The 19016-nt window shown below is 41.8% G+C and overlaps 1 protein-coding gene across 2 annotated transcripts in view; it reads right to left on the reverse strand.

The window, feature by feature from the left end:
• Positions 1–2408: 2408 nt before the first annotated feature.
• Tgs1 (trimethylguanosine synthase 1) overlaps positions 2409–19016 on the reverse strand; it is a 31987-nt gene continuing 15379 nt past the window's right edge. For both annotated transcript variants that reach the window (XM_057790435.1, XM_057790436.1), the window contains exons 7-13: positions 16772–16946; positions 15317–15620; positions 14055–14213; positions 12029–12172; positions 9213–9429; positions 8338–8416; positions 2409–4598 (exon numbers count right to left, since the gene is read on the reverse strand). In XM_057790435.1, coding sequence (XP_057646418.1) covers positions 4461–4598; positions 8338–8416; positions 9213–9429; positions 12029–12172; positions 14055–14213; positions 15317–15620; positions 16772–16946 — 1216 coding nt within the window. In that variant the 3' untranslated portion in view covers positions 2409–4460. The remainder of the gene's footprint in view (positions 4599–8337; positions 8417–9212; positions 9430–12028; positions 12173–14054; positions 14214–15316; positions 15621–16771; positions 16947–19016) is intronic.

Consider the following 19016-nt stretch of genomic DNA (forward strand, 5'->3'; position numbering starts at 1 on the left):
CAATTCCCAGCAACCACACGGTGGCTCACAACCATCTGTAATGAGATCTGATGCCCGCTTCTGGCCTGCAGGCAGACACACAGAATATTGTATACATAATAAATAAATAAATTTAAAAAAAAAAAGAGTTCTTAAGGGTTTGAATTTTAGGTCTGGTTAAATGTTCACGTAGTCTCCTGAGCAGAGGTATCTAGAAAGAAACATACCCGGGGTTTGGTGATGCCAGCTGGGTGTTGCCTTCCTCATACACAGAAAGGAGAAATCGATGGATGTGTGAGCTTGTGTGGGGAGAGGAAGTGATCCTAAGAGCTCCGGGGAGAAGGCAGATTAAAGAATCGTGTGTGTTAGCCAGAAGTCGTGTATGTCTTTAATCCCAGCAGGTAGAGGCAGGAAGATCAGGCCCACATCTGCAGTGAGTTCCAGAACAGTCAAGGCTACACAGAGAAACCTTGTCTTGACCACCTCCCCCCCCAGTACCCCAAAAAAGAATTATGTGTGGCTTCTTGATTTTGAAACTCACTGGTCATGTGATTGTTGGGTAATCTCAGTTTCTCTGAACCGAGCGCGTGCACGGTTCCACAGTCCCTCACTTGCCATGTGTTTAATGGAGTAACCCACTCTGCTGTGTTAGGAAAGACACAGGGCACTGGCACTGTCTGTAGCTGAACCTGTGATCCGCGGTGACTACAAAGGGTTTTCACTTTTTAGCAGACATTTTCTGCCCAAAGCTTCAACACAAAGGATAAATTCTATAAACTGCCTCGAGACAGACACGTGAGGTTCTGATGGTGGCTAGTGCAGGGAGTGCAGGAGGGAAGGGAGGGGTGACTTCCCGGGGATCTCCACAGGGGCCTCTGGAAGGACCAGGGCCTGAGCCAAGCCTTAGAGGCTGAGCTGGTTTTAGTGTGGTGCAGCGCATAGAACCTTCCAGTCAAGAGATAGCTTATGCTGAGGCCGAGAGGAACTGACAGCAGCAGTTTCGGGGGAAGAGGGCAAGGAAGGGGAGGCCCAGAGAAGGAATTACACTAAACCAACAAGGCGCTTTTGAGGGAGGGCTCCAGAGTGATACTGTGGATTTCTCCTCAAAGATAGATGGAGCGGCTATTATTTTAAGATTGGTTTTTATTTTTAATTTTTTAAAAATATTTATTCATACAATATTCCGTCTTTGTGTATGTCTGGAGGCCAGAAGAGGGCACCAGACTTCATTACAGATGGTTGTGAGCCACCATGTGGTTGCCGGGAATTGAACTCAGGACCTTTGGAAGAGCAGGCAATGCTCTTAACCACTGAGCCAACTCTCCAGCCCGATTGTTTTTTATTTTTAATTATGTGTAGGTGTATGTGTCTGTGAGTGTATGTTTGTCTGTGAGTTATGTGCGTGTGTATATGTGTATGTGTGTGTAGGTGTCTGTGTGTGTATAGGTGTATGTGTGTGACTGTAAGTGTGTGTGTAGGTGTGTGTATATGAGTGTGTGTAGGTGTGTGTATGTATGTATATGTGCATGTGTCTGTAGGTATGTGTGTAGGCATGTGTCTGTGTGTGTGTATCTGCGTCTGTATGTAGGTGTGTGTGTGTGTCTGTGAGTGGGTATTTGCATGTGCATGGGTTCTCTGGAGCAGGACTTGCAGATGGGGGGGAAGCTGCCTGAGAAGGGTGCTAGGAAGTAGGGGTGTGGGGAGAGAATGGGGGATGGAAACATGATGGATTAGGATGGTCCAGTTGGGGACAGGATGGAGGGGGAGAGAGATGAAAGCAGTATCTTCATGGAGGGGGCCATTTTGGGGAGTCCCTCTCCAGGGACTCTGGCTTTCATCAAGTTGACATAGTTAGCCAGCATACCCAGGGTTACCGAGCTTATTATCACGTACTGTTGATGAGGTCTGCTTCCAGGCACTGGTGAGGCTCCCTCTTTGCTTGTTTAGATGTTGGGCATTCTTGCTTTACGCGTCTCTGAGGGTTGTCTCTCACCTTGAGATGGCGGGAGGTGATTCCGATATGCTAACTGTTCCATGTTCTCGGGCCCCAGGTAGCTCAGTTTTACACAATAGGCTTCCTCTCAAGATGGCATCTGTGTAAAGCTCTGTAAGCTAGGTCTTTTTTATTTTCCTTTTTTTGGGTGGTTTACTTTAAATGAAATTATTTAAAGTATCTGTGCACATGAATGCATGTGCCCACAGACACCAGAGGGCGGCATCGGACGTCCTGGAGGTGCGGTTACAGGTGGTTGAGCCTCCTGACCTGGGTGCTGGAAAGTGAACTTAGGTCTCTGTGAGAACAGTCCTCACTCCTAACCACCGAGCCACCCTTTCTTCCTCAATGCTAACTGATTCTCTAGCTGCAGCTGTTATCTAGCTGGGCTTCTTCATCTTGATCCTTTGTTCTCATGCTGTCCCACCATCTCCAGCCGCCTCTCACTCCTGCTGTGCATTTCTGAAGAGCTTCCTCCGGTTCTGTCTTTGGAATATTTCCCTTACCCTGGTATTTCTGCTTCACTGGGTCTCATGGAGGCACACTGTAGACTGAGCCACCTATTTTAGGTGACAATCACTTGTAACTCCTGTTCCAGATCTGACACCTTTTGGCTCCTCAGGGCTCCTGTACAAGTGGCATCCATTTAGAGAGTCATAAATTTGAGGTCATGTATGCATACATACACAAAAACCTTTAAAAAGAAATTCTAGTTAAAGCAAAGATATGAAAACAAACAGATAAATAAGCCTTAACACAAGTTCAACTTTATTGAAGCAAGCCGGCTGTATTTGTCAAGACTTAACTGTACATAGACCTGTGGTCTCACTGCTAGAAACTGAAATACTTGTTCAACAGCATACACTGTAAGGAAAGAAAGCACATACGTCAGCAGTGGTATCACCATGCAAACTGCTTGGGTGCCTCTGCAGGTGATGGGATACAGGACAGCCATTTAAACATGAGGTAGACTGACATGTATGACATGGATGATTGAAATGGAATGGCCTCCAAGATAAACTGGTAAGCCAGACGTGGTAGGTGGAGGCAAGAGGGTCAGGAACTCAAAATCATCCTCAACTACACAAAAATCTGAGGCTGGTCTGGATAATATGAGATTTCTGTAAAAACAAAGCATACCAAAACAGGAAAGTAAAAACATTGATTGATTTAATCAAAGCATCTTGGGATGGAAGACCAGAAGACCCAAGTGCATTTCCTAGTACCCATATTGAGTAGCTCACAACCAGTAACCCCAGCTCCAAGGGATCCAACCACCTTCCCTGGATTCTGTGGGAACAGGCACACACATAGTCATGGGGGTAAGGGCAGGCGTGCACACACATACTCACTCTAAAAACGGTATCTATTTTATTTAATAAAATATACATTAAGTATCTCAAAAGGGAAGGCACTGGATGAACGGTGTATGAAAGGATACTGTAATTCAGTCTTTTCTTTAGAAAAATTAACATGGGGATCAGTGGGATGGTTCGGCAGGTAAAGGCTCTTGCCATAACTTTAGCCTGATGACCTGAACTTGATTCCCAAGAACCCACAGGGCAGAAATGGAGAACGGATTTCTGCAAGTTGTTCTGACCTCTATGCACGCACAGGAAATAAAAATTCAATAAAAAAGTAAAACACAAAACACTGTTAACTATGATTATCTTTAGACAGTTGAATATAAAAAATAGGTAAGGTAGTGGGAGAGTTCTACCTTTCTTGTTATAGCATTAAAATGGTAACATTATTTCACCAGAGGTTAAATGTGCAGGCAGAATTGCTTCATTTTTCTTTGCATTTTAAAAAAGCATTTACACACACACACACAAAATCAAAACATAGTTAAAGAACAGAAACATACAAATATACACAGATGCACTTAATTTAAACACAGGGTCATTTTTGAGGCCAGTTCTCCTGTAACTCAGGCTGGCCTTGAATTTATAGAGCACAGGATGACCTTGAACTTCTGAAGTGCTGGGTCCATAATAGGTATCTACGACCACCTGGCCCTGATGCTTACTGCTTTAGAGTACTGAACACAGCTCAGTTAGCATTCCCTGAAAATCACAAACCACATCACCAGCATTCATTAAAACTCATAAAGGTTTCCATATCACACGTTCATAATATTAAGGAGCTGAGAAGACCTTCCCAAGTGTCTCATTCAAATGCCACTCTCATTCCGCATGATCTTGCTATCAGTAAATGGACTTTGCCAGTACAAGCAGAATAGCTCTTAAAGAGAGTAGGTGGAGTCAAGGAGATGCCATGTGGCTGCCGAAGGGGAAAGATGCCAGAATATTACCATTAATTCACAGCCTCATGGCGATACACAGATTAACAGAATGGGTTAATTTAAGATGTAAGAGCTAGTCAGGAAGACACCTGAGCCGCTGGCCAAACAGTGCTGTAATTAATGCAGTTACTGTGGGATTATTTGGGTCTGGGTGGCTGGGAAACCAAAGCGCAATCTCTGTCTTCAGTTATCCTCCACTTCTGCTTCAGAGGCCGGTCTTCTGATCAGGTCACCAAAATATGCAGTGATTGTCTTTAATTTGTTGTTAAGAAAGTTCTGCTCTATTTCTACTTGCCCTCCAGGCCCAGCCAAGGATGCCACCTGCCAGGAAGAACACAATAATAAAGCATGCTTGCAGGACTTTTTTTTTCCCCTTGAGACATGGTCTGATTAAGTAGTTCTGGCCAGTTTACTCACTCTGTAGACCAGACTGTCCTCAAACGCAGACATCATGCCTCTGCCTCCTGAGATTAAAGGTGTTCACTGTCATGCCCAGCAAACATAATTTTCAAAACAGTTTTTATTTCCCCAACCTAAACTATCAGTAGAAACCTGACTGTTTTGACCTGAGTCAGACCACTGTGCTACACTGTTCTAAAGATGCCGTCTTTCCAAACTGCCACAAACTAAGGATTCAGAGGAAGAGAAAATGGACAAACCCTGCACATGTCACGTCTTTTAGCATAGACATTTAAGGCCCTTCAGTTCTAGTCTTTCTGGATAAAGATCACAGTGCAGAGACATACTACACTGCTCCGACTGCCTAGCAGAAAATTCACCAAAGACAAGAGGGTCAATAAAGATGACCAAAGTAGCCATGGTTATCTGCACAGCAACAGTTAATCTAGACACCCGGGTGTCAACAAGAGGACGCACAAGAGCAAACTGTGACGGGGAAGGCCCAGCAACTGCCCTCTACTTGGTTCTATTTCTTAGCCCTCTATTGTCTTTTTCAAACAGGAACGGACCAGAACTGACTTAGCAGATTTTTTAAAAATTTTAAACTACATCAATTATTACTTGCATGTGGCTGCAGGGGCCTTGGTCAGAGGACAACTTATGGAAGTCTCTTTTTTTCTTCCACCATGCGGGTTCAGGGCAAACTCAATTGCAACTGCCTTTACCTGCTGAGCTATTCTGAAAACCCTTTTATAATCTCCTTTGTGTGCCTTGTCACTTCACTTCCTAATTATCACTCCCAAGCACATGGTGAGCAACTACTTGGGTCATGGATGAGTGTTTTTCTCAGCAGTAAATGTTCGGCTCACGGGAGGCAGCAAGGTGCTAAGCTGCTGATGGCCACCGTGTGGCAGAATAGCTAGGCTTCCCCAGAGACCGGGGGTGACCTCACACGCATACTCTAGAGTGTAGGGATTATCCAATAAATGTGCAGGAAGAGACTTACAATACACAGGGTGCCACCCGCCAAGCTGCCATGTTGTAAGCTGGTTATTTTCAAGTTTAGCAGTCTCAAGTCTACAACTGCTCCATAGACTGGAACAGCTAATCCTATATTTTGCCCTCTTTTATGCTTCTGGTTTCTGGGCCTGCAGTTAAGGAAGGGTCTTCCACCTGCTGGAATGACTTTACAGTATTTACCACATGGATAGCATTTAAGATATATTTCTCTGTTAATTTAATTCCGAATATTCTGATAGGATCTTTTGTTAATTCTAACATTCAGAAACTAGTAAGGCTCTAATATTCCACTTCAAAAAACCAGATACCCTGATCACTCAGTACTAATACTTGGATAAAAAAAGGGTAAAAGTTTATTGAATTTAACCTAAACCACTAAAAAATGCTAATCTACTGAATTTAGTTATACTTAAAGTATAAATTTATAAATCTAAAAAAGTCAAGGAAGATTGAGTTATGTTAGAGAAGGGTCAGAAATTGCCTGGTAGAAAGCTATGGGTTTATCTTATTTTTAAGTATATGGGTGTTTTCCCTCAATGTCTGTATACCACATATATGGAGCGCCTGTAAAGGCCAGAACAGGGTGTCAGATGCTCTGGGACTGGAGTTACAGCCAGTTGTGAGCAGGTGGGTGCTGGGAATCAAACCCCAGCCACCAAAGGAACAGTCTTACTTGCTGAGCTATCTTTCTAGCCCCCAGGCTTACTTTAACACAAGTCTAGGGATGCTGCCCAGGGTCACCTTGCTTTATGAACTCGCATGAACATGACCCACGTGCTTAATTTGAACTGAAAAGTGTAAATGCTCCACAGATTCTCAGGTTGCATGTGTCGTGTAGTTCTGAAAGCAAACAAGGGCTGGGAGGCTTGCTCTCATTGTCCTCAGGACTTCCCTGCAGCTTATTTCAGACCAAGCAGTTTCCTCTATCATGTTCTAGTGTCAGTACTCCCTCTAGAGGCAGGAAACACGAAGGAACTACCAAGTCTACCACTGTGCTTGTAAATGGTGTCTACAGAGGCACTTGCCCACAGGTGAGATGGAGTGCACGTGGAAACGTGGAGGGCAGAGGATGGTGCCAGGTGCCTTCCTTTCCTAGGCTGCTCCTCATCTATTTTCTTTACCAAATGAACCATTTCCCTACTCCCTACAGATTTAACTCTCACAGGTTCTGAGGACAAAAGCAAAAGTAAAAAGCAAGCTAAGTTTTCTTTGTGTTAAAAGAAAGTTAATCCTGAAACTTTTATGATAAAAAGTGGCTTTCCAGTCTTTTATCCCAACACTTGGGAGGCAGAGGCAAGAGAATCTATGAGTTCGAGGCCAGCCTGGTCTACAGAGTGAGTTCCAAGGATAGCTAAGGCTGTTACACAGAAAAACCCTGTCTCAAAAAACCAAGAAAAAAAAGTGGCTTCCTATTGTTACTGGGATACCCAAGTGAGTTTGTCTATATGTACTATCAAGGACTATGGCTTAGCCTATGAAGATCACGTAGCCGTTTAGCAGATAGTTTTGGAATATCACGGCAGCCCAAGTCTAGAAAGCAATTACACAAGTAACAGGTAATAGGTTCAACATGACGGCTGACCCAAGACTCTCACAACCCTAAAAAATGTGAGTGACATCACACATACTATCATGGAAGGCTTAATGTTTGGTCAAGTAGACCGTAAATAAATGACAGAAGACTCAAAGTTTTACTTACCCTTTCTCCCCACCCCTTTTTTTGGTTTTTCGAGACAAGATTTCTCTGTCTTTGGAGCTCACTCTGTAGACCAGGCTGGCCTTGAACTCAGAGATCTGCCTGTCTCTGCCTCCTGAGTGCGTGAGTCACCACCACCCAGCTAATTTATCATTTTTATAGCCCAGAGAACCTCAACTGTGGAGCACATTATAATTACTTGGGGACTAAAAACAATTTATAATTGGGCCTCATCCCAGAAAATAAAACAGGGGATCTTTCTTAATGGATCAGGGTTTTACAGTGGTTGGAGAAATCTATTCAGTCCAAACTACTGATAAGACAAAGAAACCCATATAGGAGTTGAAGGGGCAGACTGAAATGATATAGAGACAGAAAAAGGAAAGTCTAAATCACTAAACTACACCAGAGGCCAACAAGTTGCTCTGGTGAGGAGGTGGATCTCTGTGTGTTCAAAGCCAGCATGGCCTACAGAGCTAGTTCTAAGACAGCCAGAGCTACAGAGAAAAATCCTATCTTGAAAAACAAAACAAAAACCCAAACACACAAATGAGATGGCAAGGCTAGTTAGAACTGTTCCTGGCCAAATTAAAGGCAGTCATTTCCTTCTCTGTCTTCCAACTCACAGCTACCTTCCTGTCTTTTGAGTCTCTACACTTTGGTAAGGTCTTATCTCTTCAGCTGGGTTCAGTAAGGTGGGCCTCAGAGAGTTGCCACAAAGCACCTGTAACATGGTACCACATGCCATCCTATCATCCATCTGCATAGAACCCCAGGGAACATCGGCTGCATCTCGGGCTTGCTCAGAAACCGCGGAGGTGGAGGACAAGCCAGGGACTTCTCACAAGCAGGTTCTCTGGTAAGGAAACGACTCTTATCCTTTTCTGCCCATTGTTTCTAACAGGTTAAACAGAGGCGCACAGAATTTCTTCAGCAATGGCTTACCTGGTCAACATCAGCATTTCTTGGAAGAAAATACACAATATTATTAGTGATCTTCTGGGAAAGCCTAAAAATTTCAAAGGTGGAAAAGAGTTAAGGATAAAAAGGCAATTTCTGAGCAGAGAGATGTTCATCATGTGTCACAGATCAGTGCAAATTGGTAAGCGCCAAAAAGGCACAGATTGAACCCAGAGAATTAGAGACAAGATAGCACAGATGGGTTAGAAGATCTGGCTGCTTTAGCATAAGGCAGTGTGAGCTGAAGATCACAACCCACAGACCTGCGGTTTGAAGAAATCTTCAATCTGTACTAATTCCAATTCCACACAGTAAACACATCTCTTTAGTCTCAAGGCAGGTTCCGTAGAGGCAGACCCAGACCTTGGGCAGTCACATCCTGAATCCTTCTTCACAAAACCCTAGCAAACACCACTGTTGTGTCTATTTCTCAGGAGCTACAGCTGGGCTCCTGTTTCACGACGGTGAAATTAAATACTAACAGGGGAACCGTATCAATAGATCAACCAACACATAGTTATTACATTGCATGTCTTAAAAGTTTTAGTTATCATTAGAGTGTGTGTACAGACAGAACTTCCTCGGTGTACCAGAGGACAATTCTCTTCTTTCTCTTGCCTTTACCTGGGTTCTGGGTCTCAAACTCAGGTTGCCAGGTTTGTGTAGCAAGCGCCTTTACCAGCTGAGCCATCTAGTTGGCTCCACACAAACTGTTTTCTGTGTAAAATACAATGGAATTATCAAATGTGGATTAGCTAATACATTTCCTCTACATGCACACACAAACACACACACACACACACACACACTTTTCCTCTCTATAAGCATTTATATAGACTGTTAGGACTTCCAAAGGATATCCATCAGGAAACATCATCGTCCTAATGTCGAAGGTCTCTGCAGTAGCATAATCTGGTCCCCCCCAAGGCGGGCTTAGAAACACAACATCAGCCTTTAAACAGGGAGCCAAGAGTAGGAAATCTCCACAGATAAACTCTATGTTATCCGCTATTCCATAAACTTCAGCATTATTACGAGCAAGATCAATCTTAACTGGGTCGATATCAATGGCAATCACTAAAAATAGAGAAAAAAGAAAGTCAGTTGACATTGAGAGTTCATCATTCTAGAAATCTGGTTTTCTGAATAAAATGCCCAAAACAAGAATTAACCATGATCTACAGAACAGGTTTCATGCTGTCTTGCCTAGCCATCATCCAAAGCAAGGGGCGGCAGCTGCCACAAAACATGGAGGTCTTAGGGGGTGAGAGTTATACACAGTTGGAACAGTAAATTCTTACAAGTGTTACTACTTGCATACAAAGCCTAATGCTGGCGTTCAGAAAAGACCAATGTCCTTAAGATGATTCCACATTTCCAGCCCCACAGGGCAGAGTCTAGGTCATCACAGCATCAGGAAGACCCAGTAGTGACCACTTGTTTTCCTTTCTTCTCAAGGGCTGGTCACTTGTGAGGGTGAGTGATCAAATGACACCAAGAGGTTGTAGAGCAGTGGTTCTCAACTTCCTAACGCTGCAACCCTTTCACACACTTCCTCATGCTGTGGTGACCCCCACGTAAAATTATTTCATTGCTACTTCATAACTGGAATTTTGCTACTGTTATAAATTATAATGTGAATATCTGATGTGGTATCCCCGAGAACTGCTGCCACAAAGGGCGTAGACAATGAGAGCGTAGCATTAGCCTTCCTTTAGGACCCACGCTGACATCGTCCTCCATCAATAGTGCGGCAAGGTACACAACTTAACCACAAACCTCCATTAAGAAACCAATGTATGGAGCCGGGCGGTGGTGGCGCACGCCTTTAACCCCAGCACTCGGGAGGCAGAGGCAGGCGGATCTCTGTGAGTTCGAGGCCAGCCTGGTCTACAAAGGGAGTTCCAGGACAGGCTCCAAAGCTACAGAGAAACCCTGTCTCGAAAAATCAAAAAAAAAAAAAAAAAAAGAAACCGGGGGCTGGAGAGATGGCTCAGTGGTTAAGAGCATTGCCTGCTCTTCCAAAGGTCCTGAGTTTAATTCCCGGCAACCACATGGTGGCTCACAACCATCTGTAATGAGGTCTGGTGCCCTCTTCTGGCCTGCAGACATACACACAAAACAGAATATTGTATGCATAATAAATAAATATATAAAAAAAGAAACCAATGTATGATATGCATGCCTTCCATGATATTTAAAGAAAATTTCCAGACTTTATTTATTATGGTGCAGATATAGTAACCATCTTATGACAAAATGCTATAAAGGAATGAGTTTGGTAACTCTGGAAGAAAAATATCTTCCATGAAACATACATGTGGCTTATCTAAAAATAACCTGAGAATTTTGAAATATTGCCTTAGTGGAAGACAGAATTATTATTATCTGGTAAATGTGAGAACTGCTTTTATCTGGGTTACTGGGAGACCAACCATGTGAAGCTGGAAGATGTCATGCATGCTGAGAGCACTAGAGTAACAGAATCAGGTCACAGCACATCACTTCTCGTCTTAAAACCAATGGGCAAATACACCTTGTCATTTTCTGACTTCTATATTCTGCTCCCAGGTTACTATTTTGCTTTCCTAATAAAAATTAAAAAGTTCAAACCAATTAATGAGATTCTGCCAAAATCCACTAAAATGAAAGCCACAAGTACTAGTGGGTATAATATGAAGATGATGTGTGGAAGTATCTTAGAGTATGATTTGGCTCTTTTATCTCCAAAGCGCTACACTGTAATAGGAGCCACAAACCCTGCGCACTGCAGGCAAGGGCTTTACCAGGCTACGTCTTCAGTCCATCTTAAAAAAAAAAAACAAAAACGAAGGGGGAGGGTGGTGGGGAGAAGAGGAGAGAAGCATGGTCTCCTGTAGCTCATTCCAGTCTCGAACTTGCAACCCACCTTTCTGTGTCCCAAGTGCTCACATGCATCACCATGTTCCGTGAGAATATTACATTAATTTTTATAAGTGTTAATTTATTTATGTGCGCGGTGGCAAAAGTCCTTGCCCACCAAGGAACCTCATCACCAAACAGTCCATTTTTAAACAAAGCCTTTGTTTCCTGAGAAAAAGCACATCACACACCTGATAGTAACTGGCAGATAATATGGTGGAGATTTTTTTCTCCTGGTTCCATGGTCAAACAACCATGAGGATGGCATACTATTTAAAGAATTTTTGGAGCTTTGGGATTTTAAAGTTGCAAAGCATCACAAGACTATGTGAATTTAACATGACCTTCAAAGCCAAATGATGTCAAGTTATAAAGCTCCTGAGTCAGAGCTGAAGCTTGGTCCCCCTACATTGTTCTTTGATTCTAAAGAATCACAACATATTTTTGTTTTTACAGAGTGCTAGAATCTTGGCTCCAGAGATTAGCAGGTGTTTGTAAAATCCTGTGCAATCATTTATCTTTTTACATTTTAATCTATCTGTGAAATGAGAGACTATAAGACATAACTTATGACTGCTGACTAAATATTCACAAATTAAGCACTTATTAAACATATTATGCAAGATGAACAATAAATGACTAACTATTGCTTTAAATATTCAGCATGAAATTATCAATTATATGTTAAATCTCACCAAAGAAATGAAAAAAGTAAACATATTCACAGTATAAGTTGGAAATAAAAACAATTCTCTGCCACGAATGACCAGATTACCTCTCTTCCCTGTTAAGGCGAACTGAATGGTATTTCCTCCAACCCCACAGAAAGCATCCACTACAATGTCACATTTGAAGGACTGACTGACACGGCCAGCAATGTGCTCAGCAATCTTCTCAGGGGTAACTGAAAACCAGCCCTCTGCAAAGAGAGAACACGTTTAGAAAAACACTCATTTCCAAGACTTCAAGAATGGAAAAGAAAACACTGCTCATGTTAAAGCACCTTATTGGATCTGGAGAAATTGCTTATGAGCTTGGTTAAAAGCTTGTACGGCTCTTGTAAAGGGACCTGTTGGTTTTACATCCATGTTGGGTCAGTCACAATCACCTTTAGCCTCGGCTCTACCAAATCTGAACCCTCTTCTGTCTGCACACAGGTGAAGGTGTGCACCCACATGTACTCATAAAAAAACAACAACAAAAAAAAAACAACTTAATTTCTCCTTGCAAAAACTACTAATTACATAGTGTAAGAGAAAGGTTCTAAAAAATTGCTAATTCCCGACCCATTGGTAAGACATTCACATTCCTCTAGCAATCTGTTTGAGGCACACCTACTACTCATCAGCTATGGAGAACAGCAAGTTCTAACTGGTAAGTTTCTCAGTTATTTTATTCACAATGGAGATTTATATTGACACTTTGAGAACATTTACATGTTTTCAAATTTTTAAAATGATTCTATGAATGCTTTGCCTTCATGTATGTCTGTGTATAGCATGCACGACAAATTTACATGCTCTTTTAAAAAAGTATTAATTAATTCATTTATTTATTATGTATACAGTGTTAGTTTCCATGTCTGCCTACAGGCCAGAAGAGGGTACCAGATCTCATTATAGATGGCTGTGAGCCACCATGTGGTTGCTGGGAATTGAACTCAGGACCTCTCGAAGAGCAGTGTTCTTAACCTCTGAGCCATCTCTCCAGCCCTTACATGCTCTTTAGTGTCAGAAAAAACAAAGAATGGTAGCCAATGACCAGGAGGCTGCTTTAGAAATCTTCAGAATGAATCTACACTCACCTGGAAGAAAGAAAATACCTGCCTCCCTTTCTACCAAAAGACCCTTCTTTTTGAGACAGAGATTGAAAGTTTCTTGTTCCCACTACATAAAAGTTTAAATGGCTCTTCAGTACTTTAAGAATTCTAAACTCCTTTTAACATTTTATCCATCTTTTTCCGAGTGTTTTTTTGCCTAATAAAATTCCTGCATACTTTTCTGTACCACACACTATTTACAAACAGTTATATATAAGGGGCACAGAATCATCTACACTCCACAACAGACCTCTTGATTTGGATACTTAACAAAGACGGATAGTCTCAATATGAAAATGGGTGTCAGTCTGTGAGACTGTTAAGATCAGAAAGAAAATTCAATGAAGAATTCAAGTTTTCAGTGCTAATTCATTAAATTATAACTTTCTGCATTAGGTATATCTTCATCAGATGTTTTTTAATCACCTATATACTTTTGCTACTTTGCATAAGATGCTACAAATATAGGTTAAACCTGAAGCTAAAACAGAGAAAGTCGTACGGATGTAATTGAGCGATACCGCACAGAACAACCGGCCATCATTCTTTGAAAGACGTCAAAATGTGCTGGAGGAGTGAGTGCCTCAGAGGTGGAGTACCTGCCTGGCAGAGGTGAAGCTCTGGGCATGGGAGGCTGAGGAACCATGACAAATCAAAGGAAGCTAAGGAGACATGACAACATATGGGTTATAGAGATAACTATCTTTGTTTTGTTTTCTTGTGGTACTGTGGACTGATCCCAGGACTTTGATTATGACAGAAGAACATCCTGTTCTTAGCAAATGCACACTAAGTTAGTAATGGCAGGTACCATGATACACGCAACTGATCAAAAACGACAGCAGACTCAGAGTGAACATTGTAAATGTTGGAAATAGCTGAATCCAGGTGAAAAGGACGTGGCAATTTCGTTTTGCAACTTTTCTTTAATTTTTAAGTGGCTTCTAAATAAAGCTAAACAACAAACACATATTTTATTTACCTTTGTCCAACTTGATCCCATCATCAAAACGAGAAAAGAGCCTGTACCTCTGGGCCCAGTATTTCGCCAGCTCTGGAACAGAGGCTATTTCGGGTGGCAGACCATTTAATTTTTTGCTCTTGTTTTTCTTCTTATTTTTTTTCTTCTTCTTCATTTCAACTAAAATAAGATGCAGACAATACATATCAGACCACGAGAACAGAACAAAGCAGTTCACAGAGTTACAAGAAGCACTCACACCAAACTATCACAATTTTGGCCTGCCACAGACATATATACAGTGACACTCTCAGAGAAGCATAAGAGCAAGACAAAAAAACACCAGCACTTCAGGTCCTAGCCGGCTGTCATTGACTGGCTTGAGAACTTGGCTTCTATGCTCTAATATCTTACTCCTCCAATAGGAATGGATGGATGAATGCATAGTATCGTGCTAACTTCACTTATAGCAAAGATGGGAGATAAAGGCTGAACATCCGAAATCCCCCAAAACCAGAACCTTGAAATACATCTGGTCCCCGCCATGCCATACACAGGATACACAATCCACATACGAGAGCACTAGCACAGGTCTAAACATAATCTGTAGCCACAACAATGATTTCGCTGGTGACCTACAGAAAACGCACCCCCCCCCTTACTTCTTTTGTTGCTGCTGTCCTAGGGAATTGAACTCAGGACCTTGTGGTAGGCAAACACACTGACAGAGCTACATCCTTAAAAATCTTTCTTTTTAATTTCTATTTTGAGTCCAGGTCTGGGTAATTTAATTTGTCCAGGCTAATGCTGAACTTTTGGGCCTCCTGCTTTAGACTCCTGAGAAGCAGAGGTTGTAGATGTGCGTTCAGCTCTTTTTACTTTGAGACAAAAATTTTTCCAAGGCCCACTGAGTTCTAGCTATATAAATTCTCGAGAATACAAGATGTCTCAGAAGTATGGTCAGGTTCCAGCTGATAATTATTTAAAACAATGAGCAGTTGACAATTAGGTTCCAGTCTCCAGAAGATCAGAAGCAGCAATGCCTGCAGACGGAAAGCACTTCTTAAGGAACCAGCCATGAGATCACTGCAAACAGCTGAAGTGCTAGAGAACACTCACAGTGTCAAATCACAGCCAATTAGCTCGTTCACACTAACAGGCCTCTTCTCCACTTAAAAGTGTTTAAAACGAATCCGGAGGCATAGATGCTATAAAAGAGAACAAAGGAAACATAAAAAGGCCTTAACCGGCCAGAGCTGCAAGGAAAGGGTACTGATTCTTACCTCCTGTTTCTGCATGGGGAGAGTCGGCCATTTCTTCAGGTACACAGACCTGCTTCTCTGGAGCAGTCATTGTGGAAGCTCCTTCACTCTTTTCTGCTTCAGGTTCACTGGCTGAAGAGATGGCCTGACATGTGTCAGGTTCTGGATCTCTGGCCTCCATCAGGTCGTCGGCTTTCTCCAAGGGCATGTCTTGCTCCTCAGAGTCACTGCTTGTGCAAGTGTCTTGTGTCTTGTTAGGAGAAAGTGCCTCCTGGGACGGCTCCTCATCCACTGGTTCATGAACCCATTTCAGGAATTTCTCCACCTGTAATGTGAAGATCCCATAACAAATACCAACTAGCTGTAAGGAAGAGAATCTTTCCACTTTTAACCGCTTGTGATCTGATGAACAAGCAGTCCTAACTATTAGCTCAGAGAAGTACAATGTATCAAGCAAGCTACAAGTACTCCTGGCTACTTGGAATTCAGGAGAACACCTAGTGACCTTACAAAGAGTTCCTTTAAAAGATTAAGAACTCTTAAAAATAGAGCCATGTTAGGAAATTATCATCACAAATATACCTACTCAGTTATTCACTGGTTTTTACATTTTTAAGAGCTTTCTGCAATGGCCAACCTGCAAACCATGTCACATGTTACATAATATCAACAGAATAGTGCCAACTTGTCTTAAAATCAGAGGCAGGAGAGATGGGCGAGGATGAGGTGCTCAGTAGCTAAGAGCACATGCTGCTCTTGCAGATGTAAGAAAGGGCCATTAAAATATTCACTAAAGCATCACCAGCATTGATCAATCTGAAATATAATAATAGTAATGATGATGATGGAACTAGCTATCAACTTGTAGCAGGCTTTGTCAGAATGCTGAAGTCAGAAAGTATAATACACCCTGAGACTACTACAAACACCTTCAGAAGCCTGCAACTGTGCTCCCTGCCCTTAAAGGGTGACAGCATCTAAGACATGAAGTCTCTGCTCACCATCAATGCCCCCTCCCCGGGGAAGAACTCATCAGTCACATGATTCTCTAACTTGTTTTCTATTTCTTGATAGCAAAGACCAGGAGGGATCTTGAAACTTTGCGGTTACAGTGAGAATCAAATATGTGGGCTTGTATGCAACACTCTTGGGTCAAGCCTGACTTCCAAGTGTGACCAATCTTGGATGAGTTCAGATTCCACTTTGTGTGATACAGGTCAAAAAAACTTCCCCTTGTCCTTGTCTGTACTACATGGGCAAAACAATCTAGCTAGCTTACCTTCTTAGGTGCTCTAATGTCGCAGTTTCAAACACCTTTTCTTCATATTACCTCAATTTCCTCCCCGCTCCCAATCCAGTCTATGTAATATATACCTTCATAAAGCCAGAGAACAACAATAGAGGTACCCCTCGATTTTGAAGGAGGAGCCAAGTTACAAACTGTGACTGTGTCAGCCAGGGCAAGCGTGTGCACACCTTATTCCGCACTTTACTCTTCTTGAGAAGGGGTTTCCCCAATTCTTCCGTGAACCGGATGTGTTTGTTCTTCACAGTCATTTGCTTGCGCATATCCAGGTACTTTGACTTGTATTTCAGATTCTTCTCAAGATATCTGATCTGACGATGACTGAAATTTTGGATTCCACCGTATCTGGATCAGACCAAAAGAAATGACACATGTTAAATTCTAGAAAAACTTTCCCATATAGAAAAGCAAACAACAAAACCCCCAAAATCAAATAAACCAAAATTAATGGTTTTCATTAGTATTTGCTTGTTATAAGCACCATTTTAATCTTCATAAATTTTGAAAATGAGATCACATATTACCTACAGTTTCTTACACTAATGATTAGACTAGCAAGCCGATTTTTTTCTGTTTGAGATAGGGTTATAAGATGTAGCCCAGGTTTGTCTTAAATTCTTGATTCTCTTGCCTCAAATTCTTGAAAGCTGGGATTATAAGTGTACACCACTACAACTAAAATACATTTTTACTGCAGATTATAAAGTAAAAACTCTAGTCGACTGCAAAAACAAAACAAAAATGCATTTCCTTGTTAGGGAAACTTTCCTTATAGTGATGACAAAGGCTTTTGCAGTGGCATTTCATTTGTATTTTAATAAATAAAGCTTGCCTGAAGATCAGAGAGTAAAACAGCCTCACCGGTCAGTCTTGCAGACCAGACAGTGGTGACACACACCTTTAATCCCAGTAGCCACACTAGTTTGCCACCGAAACTGGGCAGTAGTGGTGCACACCTTAATCTCAGTCCTACAGAGGAATATAAGGGGATGTGGGGGAGACAGCTCTCAGACACAGTCTCATTCTGAAGTTCCTGGAGGCAGGATTGCCATTTTGGACTGAAATAGAGGTAAGAGCAAGTGGCTGGCTGTTTTGCTTTTCTGACCTTCATGATGAACCCCAATATCTGTTTCTGTGTTTTTATTAATTGTGCTACAGGTTTCAAAACATATTTGGAGATGTTCCAATTAATGTAAAGATTCCCCTCTATATGCTGTGAATAGCACTGGTTAATAAAGAAACTTGCTTTGTACCTATAGCAGGGCAGAACAGAACTAGGTGGGGAAAACTAAATTGAATGCTGGGAGAAAGAAGGGTGGAGTCAAGAGAGAAGCCATGTAGCCCCACTGGAGGCAGACGCTAAAACTCTACCCAGTAAGCCACAGTCACTAGGTGATACACAGATTAATAGAAATAGGTTAAATTAAGATGTAAGAGTTAGCCAATAAGAAGCTAGAGCTAATGGGCCAAGCAGTGATTTAATTAATATAATTTCTGTGTGGTTATTTTGGGGCTGAGCAGCCAGGTACAAGGGGCCTCGACACAACAAAGAACAGCTTAGTCTAGAGAAGATCTGATTCCATTGCTGAGTTTTTATCTGTCGGCCACAGTTTTCATTGATGTATCAAGTCCCACAAAATTTCCTCATGTCATGTTGATGAAGCATATAAATAAAATAATCTTTCTCTTTTAAGTAGAATTCTATTTCTAAATAGAAGAGACAAAAGTTAAATCCCAGGCAATAAAATTTACCTCTGTAAGTGTATACTACCAAGAGCTAAACAACAGTTTAAACTAGTTTTATATACATTGTAAAACTCCACCCTCTTTAGCCTAATGTGACTATACAAGCTACTACTGTCTTTTGTACCTAAGAGGTAACTTTAGAGGTGATTTACATGGCTTTAGTGTTAAGCATGTATTTTTGAGCTAATCTGGAGTCAATTCATACATTAATCATTATGCCATTCTCATTTTCTTTCCCTGCAGAATTCATGATGCACAGGTTATTTCCTAACACATATGTGACTCTAAGTCTGAACCCTTAGAAACATGTAATCAAAGAACAAAGCTGACTTCAACAGTACGAACTGAGGCTGTCTTACCCACTCAGCTAAGTCTTGCTGTCATGAGATCAAATCAGTTATCTTAGATAGCCTCCCACTCATTCTTATTTCCCTTTAACACCTGGGCACTGAAACCTAGAGAAAACGTAGGTTTCTAGACACAAATTCTCACAGCTATTACACATTTTGTTTATGTGTAATAGCATAAGATTAAGCAACAACCCAAATGCCCTTTAAAAGGCAAATGACTGAACAAATTTTGGTATCACCACACAATGTACTGACCTTGCCATCAAGGAGAGAACAATGGGATGCATGGGTAATAGACATCATGCTTTGATCTTAGGAA

This window comes from Chionomys nivalis, chromosome 16 (genome assembly GCF_950005125.1).
Source record: "Chionomys nivalis chromosome 16, mChiNiv1.1, whole genome shotgun sequence".
Taxonomy (NCBI): Eukaryota; Metazoa; Chordata; class Mammalia; order Rodentia; family Cricetidae; genus Chionomys; species Chionomys nivalis.